The following is a 13440-nucleotide window of genomic DNA, read 5'->3' on the forward strand; positions in this document are numbered from 1 at the left end:
ACACACACACACACAGCATTCAGTAGACCTGACCGACCTACACTGTATCTAAACTTCTCTCTCTCTTCGTAGTGGAGACTATGTGAATGCTCTGGCACACTATGAAAAGGGCATGACCCACAATAATAAAGTAAGTGAAATATATTTTATGTCAACTTTCTGCAGTGATAACAGTTTGATAAGTTCAAAACTATGAACACAACAATGACATTTTTTTTTCTCTTGACAATTTAGTTTTTCACCACATTTTTTCACACCTATACATCTAGAAAATACAGTTATTTGATTGTTGTGGTGTAGTTTTCATAAACTTTGTTATTAGGATGCTCAAAGGACAAAGGCTTGTAGTTTCTGTAGTAATGCAGTAAGGATCATATATCACTTATTTGTAGAAAAAAAAATCTATTTCATCTAGTATTTTATTTAAGTGATGGTATGTTTAATGTCTGATGCTTCCTCACTGAAAATGTCACATACTTGTATTTTGTATTTACAAAGAATAGATTGATTGTATATCTTGGCATCAAATGCATTCAAGGTTCCAGTCTAAGTAAAGGTGATGATAATGAAATCATTTTAATTGTACTCTCTTTGAAGTCTCCTCTTTTTACTGTCCTCACCCTCCTCTCTCTCCCTTATCGCTGTGCAGTTCCAGGAGCACGACGAGGCTTGTCAAGCAGGTGTGGCCCGGATGTCCATCAGGATGGGCGACATCAGGAGAGGAGCCGCTCAGGCAATTCAGCACCCGAGCAGAGTCCTCAAGAAGGAATGTGGAGCCATACTGGAAAGCATGAAGGTAGAGAGCCTTATCTCTCTTTTCTTGTTAATTATATGTTTTGGTAAATTCCCATATTATAGGTGTTATAGTTTGTGTTTCTCAGCCGGTTTTGCAAATATTCTCTATCGATATAATATCGACTAATGTTTTTTTAATCTTTTTGTTCATGTCCTCTTCTGTGGTTTTCTTTTCTCTCTTACAGCAATTCTCTGAAGCCGCTCAGCTCTATGAAAAAGGCCAGTATTATGACAAGGCAGCATCAGTCTACATTCGCTGCAAGAACTGGTGAGACAAATACCAACACTCAGACCTGCAGGTATCTCTCCTCCTTTAAACTGTAAAATTACACTTTTTTTTTTTTATTCCACACTCAGGGCAAAGGTGGGCGAGTTGCTCCCACACGTCTCCTCTCCTAAGATCCACCTGCAGTACGCCAAGGCCAAAGAGGCGGACGGAAAGTAGGTTCTTAGTTTGAATGTCTGTCACATTGAGGATAGTGAAATCATAAAAGGAGTAGCCGCTGTAACACGTGCTGTATGCACCAGGTATAAGGAAGCTGCACGGGCCTATGAGAGTGCCAAAGACTGGGACAACGTGATACGTGTGCAGCTGGACCACCTGAGCAACCCCGGGGAAGCAGTTCGCATTGTCAGGGAGACGCAGAGTATCGACGGTGCAAAGACGGTTGCCAGGTAGGACAAACAACAGCACGGGTGAATACAAACAACCACAGTGAAATAGTTTTGTACTTGTATGAAGGCTTTAGTGTCTAAATGTGACCTGTAACCTTTTCAGCCGCTTGTCTAACATGAACCCATAACTTACGGTTATGGCACAGGAAGTACTGGGAAATTATTTTTATGTAATGATTATTTTGTATTAAATTAGTTTTATTATTATTTTAGTATTAATTATTTTAGTCCTTGTTTGGTCTCCAGATGACCATAAAATAGCTTGTTTTTGTCCAACGAGAAGTCCCAAACCCAACAGCCCAAAGATGTTCAATCTAGAAGGAAAAAAGCTGTAATAAACCTTTAACATATCTGTGTGTGTCTCAGGTTCTTCCTGGGGTTGAACGACTACGGCTCGGCCATCCACTTCCTGGTGCTGTCTCAGTGCAACGATGAAGCTTTCCAACTGGCACAGCAGCACGGAAAAATGGAGGTCTACGCAGACATCATCGGTCAGTCTGTGCGGACGTGTTATATAAAAACCATACGGACATTTTTACAGTGAAACAAACATTCTGAGCAGGTCTAACTTTATTGCTGGATTTGTTAATGAATTTCTAGCAGTGAAGTTCCAATGAAAACAGCCTGTTAAGTTGAAAATAAATTGCCTGACTGCTGCGTCGTGTGTTTCTTCAGGTCCTGAGGCGACGCAGGAGGACTACCAGAGCATTGCTCTCTACTTTGAGGGAGAGAAGAAACACCTGCAGGCTGGCAAGTTCTTTCAGAAGTGCGGGCAGTACAGCCGAGTAAGCGTTTTATTTACTCAATCACTCTTTAATTAATGCTGATGTATATGTTCTAATAGTTAGAGTTAGATGTTGCCTCGTTCCACCACTTCAGCCAATTCTTTCTTTCTTCATGTCCACCATCTCTCAGGCCCTGAAGCACTTCCTGAAGTGTCCCAACACTGATGACAACTTGGCCGTCGAGATGGCTATAGAGACGGTGAGTGTGTCTAACTGAATATCCCAGCGCACATACACAATGATGTGACCATTCAGCAGTGTTTTTGATGTGTCTGTGTCTGTGTCTGTGTGTGTGTGTGTGTGTCAGGTGGGTCAAGCCAAGGACAGTTCTCTGACCAATCAGCTGATAGATTACCTGATGGGAGAGAGCGACGGTATGCCCAAGGTAATCAATACACTGGAACACTGCTTTTGTCTCAGTTGAAGTGACTTTCCAAGCAACCTGATTTTAAATCATGACTTTATAAGTTTTTCTCTTTCATGTATTGATCACTCATTCTCCCTCTCACTGTCTCTCCTTTTCCTGGTCTCTGCTGTGTGTGTGCAGTGTCTCTCAGTGAGTAGCCTGGTCAGACACTGACTGTTGCATCAGCAGTTATAACAAAGAAGAACACATTGCCTTGTTCTTGATTTTAGGAGCTTTAAGTTTTGGACTGACATAAGTACAATATTTTACTCGGACAAAATAATTAATTAAATTTACAAGAGGCCATATTTTCAGTTGCCTGTGTGTCTCAAGTCCAACACAAGTGTCTTCAGCCAACAGGTCTGTAGTCAGAGAGCTAGTAGGAGTTCGTTATTTTAGTTAATCGTATAGAAGTCAGGTGGGCTGTTAGTGTCCGTGTGGGAACTAGAGTGTATGTGTGTCATACAGTAGGTAATGTACATCCTTGTGAGTATGTGATGTAGAACGTGTTCAGTGCTGTTGTTGTAGGGCAGTAGGGTATGAGTGTCCCTTTTCCTCCAGCTTGCTCTTCACTGAGGGTGAGATGAAGGAAGAGTCAGTTGTATTTGTTAGACAACTGAAGTGCAGAGAGAGAGAGTGAGATTTAGTCGTTTTTCACCGTTTCATAACTGTTTCTAATACATTGCGTGCCTAGAGATCTAATGAAACCGTCCTGGAAGCACAGATTGGTTATTATTTGGATGTAATCAGTGAAATACGCTTTTCTAAATATGTGTGAAAAGGCCCTGAAAACCAATTTACTCAATCAGCTCCTTAATGTGAGCAATGGGGCTCCGACAGGAAATCACTGTATTATTCAGAACAGATTCGGTGATTTCCCAGGACACATTTTTGTCTGTGCTGTTTGGAAAAATGTGATGTCATGTATTTTCATGCACCAATCAGGATTTATCAACATTTGGATTAAGAACTAATTGTGGGGTTGTTACATAATGTTGCCAGTCAAACGTGATCAGATCACCACACAGTCCTAAAGAAGAAGCTTTTGAGTGTTAAAACTTTATTGATTTAGTCATTAATATTTAATGTTTCAGTGAAAAAGACTTGAAAGAAAGTTTTCAGGAATAGCAGCCCAAAGAAATCCGATCAGATTCAGTGGATGTGGTTGATTGTGCATCTGCTGGATTTTCTGAGGTTCATGCAGTTTGTGAGTGTCAGTTTTAGTGGAATATATATATATAATATATAATATATATAAGTGGCCAATATTAAGGGAAGGTGGGCATCATTTTGTCACCTTTTTAAATATTTTTTTGGAAGTTTGTTTAATGTCTCTTAGCATTAGCTTTGCAAACATTTCTGTAAATAAATCTTGTAAGAATAATAGTTGTCCAATTACATTTAAAATTGTAGAGAATGTTTTAGAAGGTTATTTTAATTTATTCCAGCATCACTACGTTGGATTTCCTTAAAGTTTGCTAGTTTCAGACGGTTTGCACTCTCCCTGTGCAGAATACAACCACAGTCAGCTGTGACCTTCAGTGAGACGCATATTACAAACTGAATGCGAGCACTATCTCACCCTGTGAATCTATGTATGTAAATCTGATCCTGACTGACACTGTTGATTGATGGTTAGTTGATGTTTTTTTTCCTCTTCCCAGGATGCCAAGTACCTGTTCCGCCTGTATATGGCGCTGCAGCAGTACAGGGAAGCTGCTCGCACCGCCATCATCATCGCCAGAGAAGAGCAGTGTGCAGGTACAGACATATTCACAAATAGCTGTGTACCAAAGCTTCTATGTTTTTCTATATACTTTTGTTTTTTTGCATGTTACACAGGGAACTATCGCAATGCCCATGACGTGCTGTTCAGCATGTACACGGAGCTGCAGGCCCAGAAGATTAAAATTCCTGCTGAGATGGCCACCAATCTGATGATCCTCCACTCCTACCTACTGGTCAAAGTCAGTAAAGCTGAAATCTGTAACACACACACAGTGTTTGTTCAGGTTACTGTGCGGAATCACTTTGTATAATTAATAATTTCTCTGGGGGACTTTTTATGCCTTTATTAGATAGCTGACAGGAAATGAGGGAAGGACCAGGGATGCTGGGGTTTATGGTCAGCGCATTAAGTGTCGGGTTATGCTTGATCAGAACTTCTTTTTACAACACGTCCAGAAATAAAAAGTATTAGTAGTTGTTATAAACTGCCCCACTTAACAGTGGTGAGTGAGAAGCGGGCCGTCAGAGAGAGGGAGTAAGTGCAGTATTGTTTAATGTGGGAAGAACTGTGCACATTTTCAGTTCACTGTCACATGATAAAGCTTCTCAACCTCAACATTACGTGAGTTTATTGTTCTTTGTAGTCTTCCATGTTGAATTTGTTAATTATTTATAATGTAGATCCATGTAAAGAGGGGAGACCACCTGAAAGGGGCTCGCATGCTCATCCGTGTCAGCAACAACATCAGCAAGTTTCCTGCACGTGAGTCCACACAGAATCAACTCTAATCTACTGTCCAGTTCACATGAAAAAACTCATCTAAATGAAGCTTAAATGTCACTGAAAAAACATCCAACAGAAGCCTCATCAGTGTTTACGTGTGCGTGTGTGTGTGTGTGTGTGTGTGTGTGCGCGTGTGTGTGCGTGCGTGCGTGTGTGTATAGATGTCGTTCCCATTCTGACGTCAGCAGTCATCGAATGTCACCGTGCCGGACTGAAGAACTCAGCCTTTAGCTTCGCTGCCATGTTGATGAGACCGGAGTACCGAAATGAGATTGACCCAAAGTACAGGAAGAAGATCGAGGCTATGGTTCGGTGAGTCCACACCTCCTGCTCTTTCCTGACCTTCCTCCTTCTCTGTGCGTATATTACCTCACCTCATCTGTCTGATTTTATTCTGCCCTACACTGCGTTTCAATCCTTGTCCTTTCACTTCATATGTGTCTGCCCCGCAGACGTCCAGACACATCGGAGCTGGAGGAGGAAACCACTCCATGTCCCTTCTGCGGCTTTCAGCTGCCTCAGAACGAACTGCTGTGTATCTCCTGCAAGAACAACCTGCCCTACTGCATTGCCACGGTACAAACACACAAACACTGACTGATTCACGCACACTGGTTTTCTACTGTACAAAGTAGTTTGTCCCAATATTTTTATCAGTTGAGTTTCTGTTTTTCAGGGTCGTCATATGCTGAAAGAAGACTGGTCTGTGTGTCCTCATTGTGAATTTCCTGCTCTCTACTCCCAGTTCAATCTGTAAGTATGCAGAAACGTATATCAGCTGGAGTTTTTCCGCTTGTTATTTAAACCAATGGAAGATTTACATTTATTTCAAATTGTTGACAAATCGGTGTGACAGTTTTTGAAAATCTTACCGAAATATGAAAACCATACAACCAACACAACGGACCGAGTTTCCATAACCTGAAAATATCTCTGTAATAACACTGCCAGCCACAGTTCTTTAAAGAGAAGACTTTTGATCTTCACCAACCGGCCCTTGTTATTACCGTCTTGTGGCTCCAGACAGAGCGGATTGAAGGCTGATACATTGCCTCAAGTGAAAAATAATCTGTGGATGTTTGATAAAAGTGAGTTTAGCAGACCTCTGCAGTGCTCGAGGCTACATTAGCTGCTAGTAGCATAACACATTCATATCTCTGACCCATCTGTCAGTGAATGTGTTGCATTGTGGCTAATGTAGGCGAGTGGTTCTGCTGCATCAATTTGTATCTTTTTTTTAAAAAAACTGTCCATTGTGAGTTTTGACGTTATTATAGGAGTGCGATGCTTTAATATACCTTCGATGTGCCAGCCTTTATGGTTCCACACACACACTCATATTATTGATGCTGAGAAAAGGTTCAGCACCTTAATCCCTGTGAAACCACAACTTGTGGTTTTTATATGGATTATACAGACGAGCTATAAACACGTAATTAGAGGTTCTAGTAGGCAGATTTTGTTGCCTTTGGACTGAGCCAGGTTAACTGTGTCCCCGTTTCCAGTCTTCTCATCTCACTATTGCTGTGGATTCCCCAAAATGTCAAACTCTTCCAGTATAAGGGTGAGATCACACGTGCAAATATGTCGCTGAAGGCAAATTGTGCCCGTGTGTGACCGTGCCCTCAGCAACGGTGACTCGCTTATCTCTAATCAACACTGAACTGTTTGTGTCCAGGTTGCTGGAAACTGAGACGATGTGTCCCATGTGCTCCGAGACTCTGAGTGTCAAACAGGTGAAGAAGATCTCAGATTGTTCCGAATACTTGCAAGCTGACGAACTGGATCAATGAAGAAGAAGAAAAACAAGTGTACATAGATGTCTTGTCAGATTTTCTATATGTTTAAATATATATTTTGCAGCTTTTAGTTTTAGTTACTGAATTTTAAAGATGTTTGTTATTTCACCAACCAAAAGACCAATAATAAAAAAACTATGTATATTCAGGGGAAATGTTGTATTCATTATTCTACCATGTCATATTTTTTTCACTCGTGCTTTTTGAATAGCACCATTGTAAACGGAGTGGCTGAAGATGTTTCAAACAGATATATTTCTGTTCCAGTAAATGGCAGTCTGTCTTTCATTGTGATGCTGTTTGGGTCTTTAATACAATAATTCAATTACTTACATCGTCTTTCCTCAATTACAACCATCCAACCCACTCATTCAGGGTTATTTTGCCTCTTTTGGCAGGTGTACTATCAAGCAACCTGAGTCATCTGCTTAATTATTAGTCTATTTAAAAATAAAAATTTAACATTTAAAGATCTCAATCATTCTGGTCTGTTTTTTTCTCTTGGCTGTAGTGATACTTTTACTTCACGCTGTATAGTTTGAGTTCATTTTTATAAACCTTTTACTGAAAAAAGCTTCTCAAGTGGCAGAATTTTCTGTTTCTCTATCTGTTTTGGGTTTTTGGGTTTGAAGGCAAAACCAGACATTTAAAGACGTCACCTTTGGCTCTGCAAAGTTGAGATGGGCTCTTTTTTACATTTCGTAGATAAAATGATTAATAAAATAATATATAAAATTGTTAGTTGTAGTCCTAATTTTATCTGCTACTTTCTTCTAATTGTTTAGTGACAGTTTGTCTTGAATTGCTTTGCTGAAGTCTGCGAGGAGTATCGGCCTTATTGAACATCCTCACACTGAGTATTATTTGGACTGTTTTTTGAATGGCTGGATTTCACAAAATAAAGTTCTGAGTAGTCGGGTTATCTGAGAATATGATCTGTATTCAAATATAATCTAAATATTTTGACATCAAAGTGACCATTAAATTCCGTTTTCTAGAACATGGCTGCTTTCTCTCCCCATTTAAATAAAATCAGTCACCGACACTCATGAGCGACATATTTCTCTATTAAGCCTCAAGAAATTTATACAAAATTGCAATTTACAGGAACATCAGTGCTAAACGTAGAGCTGAAGAGTTTCTGGACTGTAGTTGTAGCAAAAAGTAACAGTCTTTTACATCACATTATTTACAATCTCGACACCTGGATCACAAACTGATGACGGGAGAAATGCACTATACTCCTGTTGAAATGTTAGTAGAGGTGTATAGACATGATAAAGGGTGCAACAACCAGATAATATGCATCATTTGTTCAGTATAGAGCCGCTCTGACGTAAACATGACAGGAAGTTAAAAAAGACATTTCTCAGTGTGATTAGAGTCAAGTGTTAGGATGAGTTACCTGCAGAAGTTAAAGACCAGTTTCACTACTTCCTCATTAAAGGATCGTTGCAAGTGCAGAGAGAGATATAACATATATTACAGTCTGAGGGGGCGGAGGGGGGCAGTTAGTTTTCCTCTTCTGGTTATCGGTCATTTCTTCCCCTTGCCTTTCCCCTTGCCCTTGCCCTTCCCAGAATCTTCCTTCTTCTCCTTCTTTGACTCCTTGGTGGCTTTGGCCTTCTTCTGCTGCAGGGAGGAACAAAGACACAGACAACATATGAACACAGGGACATAAGAAGACAGCCAGGAAATACTGCGTGTGCGCACGGGATCAAATGGGTTTGTACGTCGCAATCCCAATACTTACTTTGATCATGGCGTCGGTTTTGAGGCCCTCCCCCTCGTCCTCAGACTCCTGCACTTCGTTCTCTGCATCCTCGCCTCCCAACTCTGACTCGCCACCGCCACCACGCCGACCTTTCTTCACTACATGCAGGGAGTACGGCGTCATGTGAACTTCTTTGTTGTAGGTCCGTGTGAATGCTGCCTTCACCTGTGAGATGGACAGCAGAGGTGTCAAAATTCATTGTATGTTGGATTAACCACAGACTCCTTCAACCACCGTCTCCAAAATCCAAACTATAGTGCCTCCCACCGACCTTGGAGTCCAGTTTGGAGTAGGGGTCAGGCTGTCCGCCCCAGACGCTAATCTCCATGATGCTGTCCACGTCCTCCTTGATGAGCTGGTAGTCGTCCAGCAGCTTCACAGCTTCGCCGGCACCCTCCGATCCGTGCCTCTGAAGCGGGCTCAGCAGCGCCTGCCGCAGGTAGTGCAGGTAGTCCAGGTTCACCGCCTGTCTGCTGCTCATCGTCCTGCAGGAGCCAAACGAATACAAACACTCAAATACTCAAGTGTGATTTTGTGTTTGTGTAAATGAAGAGAAGTGATGGAGGACTGCTCACTTTAAACTCATGTGTGAGGCCAGCTCCTGGACGATGCGGGAATGTTTACTGGTGGAGGAGTACTTGCCGAGCCAGCTGGGAAAGGTAGGAAACTGACCCATGTAGCCTCTCATGAGCTCGCCTGGCAGCACGCTGGCATAGATGGCCTGTGAGCACACGCGCACACACACACACACGATGAATCTCTGGTGCCCTAACACACGAGCATGTGTGTATTTAAATATATTAGGTTATGTGCATGAGTAAGCTTGTGATACGACATGAGTGTGTGTAATGAAAAGTTAGATGATCACGTTTAGTGTCTGTTTCAGAAAAGAAACATTACAGAGGGAAAAGAACGAACATCTGAGGCCTTCGGTTGGTCGACTGGATCAAATTATTATCGTATGACACTTGGTTTGCCAGACTAAAGTCAGATTTTTCTTAAGTTTGTGTGCGTGCGTTACCTGGGTGGGCAGCAGTGACCAGTTCTGCCCAGAGCGGATCCGTCTGTCCACCAGGTCTCCGTCACAGATGGAGTCAGCCGTCTTGCTGAGCAACACCAGGTGGGACTTCAGGTCACTACTGCGACAAGAGAGACAAGAAAATACATAAACATTCACAGAATAGTTTGACATTTTGGGAAATACGCCGGAGACGATTAGCCTAGCTTAGAGACTGAAAACCTCTCTCACCCGGCAGCCTTAGGCCGAACATGCAGGTAGTTCTCTTGGACGAAAAGCGGCGCTAGCGAATAGTCGTGGAAAAAGAGGTCGGACTTGTCGATGAGGCTCATGTGGGCAGTCTCCTCCCCTGACGAAAACACCTTCCTACAAACGTCAAACGGTCCCATTTTCATGTCATGGCGGGCTCTGGCCGCGTCAGACTTGCACTGGTCGTACGTCATCACCTTGTCTTTGGCCGACCACATGCTCAGGTTGTGGATCACCTGGAGACGAAACAGCCAGCGGTGGTGAGAGGAGAGACCAAGGGTGGCGAGTAAAGACGTAACCTCAGTATGAATCGACTTTTAGGACACTTCTTTACCTGTCGGACATCCTGATTGGCGGCTAGGATCATTTCGTTAAGAGCCGGGGGTGGTATCTTGATTCCCTCCTTGAAAGCGATGGACATCATAGCTCCCTGAAAAATGAAAAGGAAAAAGTGGGTGACAAGCAATTAAAATGGGCCATTATTATGAATCATTATATATTAAAGTCTCAATTGTCTCCAATCAGGACAATACAGCCATAATTCAAATGCGTACATTTACAGTGTGTGTGTGTGTGTGTGTGTGTGTGTACCTTGATCTGTTCCACTCGCGGCCTCTGGAAGCGCAGATCGAAGCAGTAGTTGGCCAGTGACCTGATCTTCTGGTGGTTACGGTCGTTGCACATGAAGATGATGGGAATCTTCGAACTCTTGATCAGGCCGATCATCTCCTACAGGAGGCAAAAGGTCAGAGGTCAGCATCAACAAAACGCAATGTATCCGTCCACCTTCTGTCATTTTCAGTCCACATGGAAGTAGAATATCGCAGGAATGTGTGTGTTTGTTTTTTTTACCTGGATTCCTCCGCGGTCCTCGTTTCCAGCCATGCCATCGACCTCATCCATGATCAGGACGTGTTTACTGCTCACTGTCTGAGAAGTGCCTACAAAACACACACCAACGGTTGAATATACGACATAGTATTCACTTTTCATTCATAAAGTTCACTGCTTCATAGGGACAAGGTGCAAACAGCGTTTCTGTAGCTGCTTCACAATTAAAAGGAATACTGTGAGTGAGTTAGTCTCTGGTTGGCTCAGTAAAAAGGAAAATGTAAACAGTGTTTAAATCTGTTAAATTAACAAGATAATACAGTGATTAAGAATTAACATTTTCAAGAGCAAATGTTTGTTTCCAGTATAGTTTGCAGTGGTATGGACGTGTTTGGCTGCTCCTGGACAATGCTTGAAAGTTGTTTTGTTTTTTAACACAATCTACAGCTTTTACGTCATTTTTATGTTCCTGTGTATCAATAAAAAGCTGTAACAGAAAATAAAACCTTTGTAGAAGTTCTCGATGCTGGTGTTGTTCAGTGACTCTGCAACGACTTCCTTCAGGCTCTTTTTGCTCCGGGTACAGCTGGCATTCATCTCCACATAGCTGAAGCTCAACTCCTGCAGGACGACACACAAACACAGTGAAGAGAGACTGAGTCAAAGACAGATCCAAGCAAAATGTTCAAGTTTAAGACTTTATTTGTCCCAACTGGGTCATGTCTGAGTCTTGGGTGCAGAAATAGTTTAAAATAATAGACAGACTGGTGAGAATCACCCATAATCATGCCTGTGTGTGTTTTCAGACTGACCTCACAGACCAGGGCGGCTGTGGTGGTCTTCCCGACCCCCGGAGGTCCAGAGAGCAGAGCAGCTTTGAATCCTGATCCATCATCTTTCCCTCCAAACTTACCGAACCTTGCTGCTGCACGACACAAAGCACATCGAACACGTTTTCATTTTTCAGAGCTAAAATTCACTGAATCAAAATCTGGTTTTATCATCACTCTGGATTCTGCTCACGCACAAAACACAAACGGAGGTAAACCGTCTGCTACCTGGCGGCTTGGGAGCGCCTCCGCTGTGGTGTTTGTGCCAGTTCTGCAGCCAGCGTAGCAGCTTATTGGCACAGCTCTGGTCTCCCTGCTGGCCAATCACAGTCTTCAGAGAGATCGGCCGGTACTTGTCCACCCACAGCAGACTGGCGCCGTCCCCGGTCGGTGATGGGGATGAAGGTCCGGGGGCTGACGATGAAGAAAGGCCCAGCTCCCTCCGGGCTGTGTGACCTGAGCCTCTCCCAGGAGGAGTGCCGCGCTCTCTGATCCTGGCACCGTGGCCTTGTGCCAGGCCGGTCTTTGACGGGCTCGGGGTGTGAGGGGACCTGGAATTACCCTTGGAGGGAGAGATCTTCTGGGCTTTAGGGGTGCTCTTTGAGGTCTGGCTGGGGGGAGTCCTCGTCTTTGAGGCTTTGTTCTAGAGCGAGAGAAAAATATCCCAGAATAGTGAGAGGACATCGAAATAAAATACATCCTTATATCAGCAATAGAAAAGTCCAAGAGAGAGATTTTACTTTCATTAAATGTGGAAATGTCTTTGCATGTAGCCAATCAAAGTATTTCATTCTGAACTGCATTAACACTTTGAACCACAATATAAAGGTCGATTTCTTATCTACAACAAACACATGTCTCATGTTTCAGTATTCCTCATGTACCCCCAAATACTTTTTTTCTTCTTCATTTCAATAATAAAAATATATTGTTCTAATATTGTTTGGGATTTAACTGGGACTTTAAAAAAAGGTTCGGACATCTCCTGAATCAGAATTATACCACCGCTCATTAAATGACTTTGTTAACAGCATAATAAAAAAAATGTGCCGACCTCTGCCTCTGCAGCGATCTCGTACTTGGACTTCTTTCCTGGTTTGGTTCTGATCAGCTCCAACAGACCATCCTCATCCAGGATCTTGGTACCCAAACTCTCCGCCTGAGTGTCAATTATACAAACACGCTGTATTTGACGGGTAGATGCAGGCCAATAATACAGGAAGTGAAATACAGACAGTCTTAAAATAGCGTGACTACTATCTAAAATGTTCATAAGAGCCCACGGATCGACTGTCAATGATCGGTCACCTTCTCCAGTTTCGAGACTCCGCTGTCTCTGCCCTGCACCAGGTAGGTGGTCTTCTTGCTGATGTTGCCCGTAACTTTGCCCCCGTAGCGCTCGATGAGGGATTTGACATCATCCCTCTCCATGGACTCCAGGACCCCCGTCACCACAAACACACAGCCCTCCAAACAGTTCTCTGCACCCTGGAAAACACACACACACACAGAGTCAGTAATTAAGAACAAGTCAAGATGGTTGTCAGCTAAAGGACTTTCTCTGAAGCCTGATGTCTGTTACCTGTGGGATTTCCTTGGAGCCCAGAGCTCGCGGTCCATCTCTGTTGAGGAAGTTCCTGTAAGCTGAAGCGTTGTTCTTCTTCTTCTCACCATCATCAGGACTCGTACTTGTGCTCTGATCAGATCAGAAGACAGAGAGGAGGACATTCATTTGTTTACTTTCCACTAGGTTGTCTCTTTCACCG

At 42.9% G+C, this 13440-nt stretch overlaps 2 protein-coding genes across 3 annotated transcripts in view; one reads left to right on the top strand and one right to left on the bottom strand.

The window, feature by feature from the left end:
- Window positions 1–7120, top strand: part of wdr19 (WD repeat domain 19) — a 15165-nt gene extending 8045 nt beyond the window's left edge. Inside the window, exons 21-36 of the mRNA XM_035660223.1 lie at window positions 73–130; window positions 650–796; window positions 981–1063; window positions 1153–1236; window positions 1324–1470; window positions 1837–1961; window positions 2146–2255; window positions 2386–2454; window positions 2563–2640; window positions 4326–4422; window positions 4504–4628; window positions 5071–5152; window positions 5335–5485; window positions 5626–5749; window positions 5850–5926; window positions 6852–7120. Of these exons, the coding sequence (XP_035516116.1) occupies window positions 73–130; window positions 650–796; window positions 981–1063; window positions 1153–1236; window positions 1324–1470; window positions 1837–1961; window positions 2146–2255; window positions 2386–2454; window positions 2563–2640; window positions 4326–4422; window positions 4504–4628; window positions 5071–5152; window positions 5335–5485; window positions 5626–5749; window positions 5850–5926; window positions 6852–6966 (1672 nt within the window). The 3' untranslated portion in view covers window positions 6967–7120. The remainder of the gene's footprint in view (window positions 1–72; window positions 131–649; window positions 797–980; window positions 1064–1152; window positions 1237–1323; window positions 1471–1836; window positions 1962–2145; window positions 2256–2385; window positions 2455–2562; window positions 2641–4325; window positions 4423–4503; window positions 4629–5070; window positions 5153–5334; window positions 5486–5625; window positions 5750–5849; window positions 5927–6851) is intronic.
- A 901-nt stretch (window positions 7121–8021) lies between these two features.
- Window positions 8022–13440, bottom strand: part of rfc1 (replication factor C (activator 1) 1) — an 8617-nt gene continuing 3198 nt past the window's right edge. Inside the window, exons 9-23 of one of the 2 annotated variants that reach the window (XM_035660226.1) lie at window positions 13257–13370; window positions 12983–13162; window positions 12729–12833; window positions 11903–12317; window positions 11657–11769; window positions 11351–11465; window positions 10866–10954; window positions 10605–10742; window positions 10348–10443; window positions 9996–10249; window positions 9768–9882; window positions 9322–9467; window positions 9018–9231; window positions 8726–8911; window positions 8022–8604 (exon numbers count right to left, since the gene is read on the bottom strand). In XM_035660226.1, coding sequence (XP_035516119.1) covers window positions 8509–8604; window positions 8726–8911; window positions 9018–9231; window positions 9322–9467; window positions 9768–9882; window positions 9996–10249; window positions 10348–10443; window positions 10605–10742; window positions 10866–10954; window positions 11351–11465; window positions 11657–11769; window positions 11903–12317; window positions 12729–12833; window positions 12983–13162; window positions 13257–13370 — 2376 coding nt within the window. In that variant the 3' untranslated portion in view covers window positions 8022–8508. Of the gene's footprint in view, window positions 8605–8725; window positions 8912–9017; window positions 9232–9321; window positions 9468–9767; window positions 9886–9995; window positions 10250–10347; window positions 10444–10604; window positions 10743–10865; window positions 10955–11350; window positions 11466–11656; window positions 11770–11902; window positions 12318–12728; window positions 12834–12982; window positions 13163–13256; window positions 13371–13440 lie in introns of both variants that reach the window. The other variant, XM_035660224.1, reaches the window with a different exon arrangement.

Source organism: Morone saxatilis, unplaced genomic scaffold (assembly GCF_004916995.1).
Source record: "Morone saxatilis isolate NCDOM2014 unplaced genomic scaffold, NCSU_SB_2.0 Contig17, whole genome shotgun sequence".
Taxonomy (NCBI): domain Eukaryota; kingdom Metazoa; phylum Chordata; class Actinopteri; family Moronidae; genus Morone; species Morone saxatilis.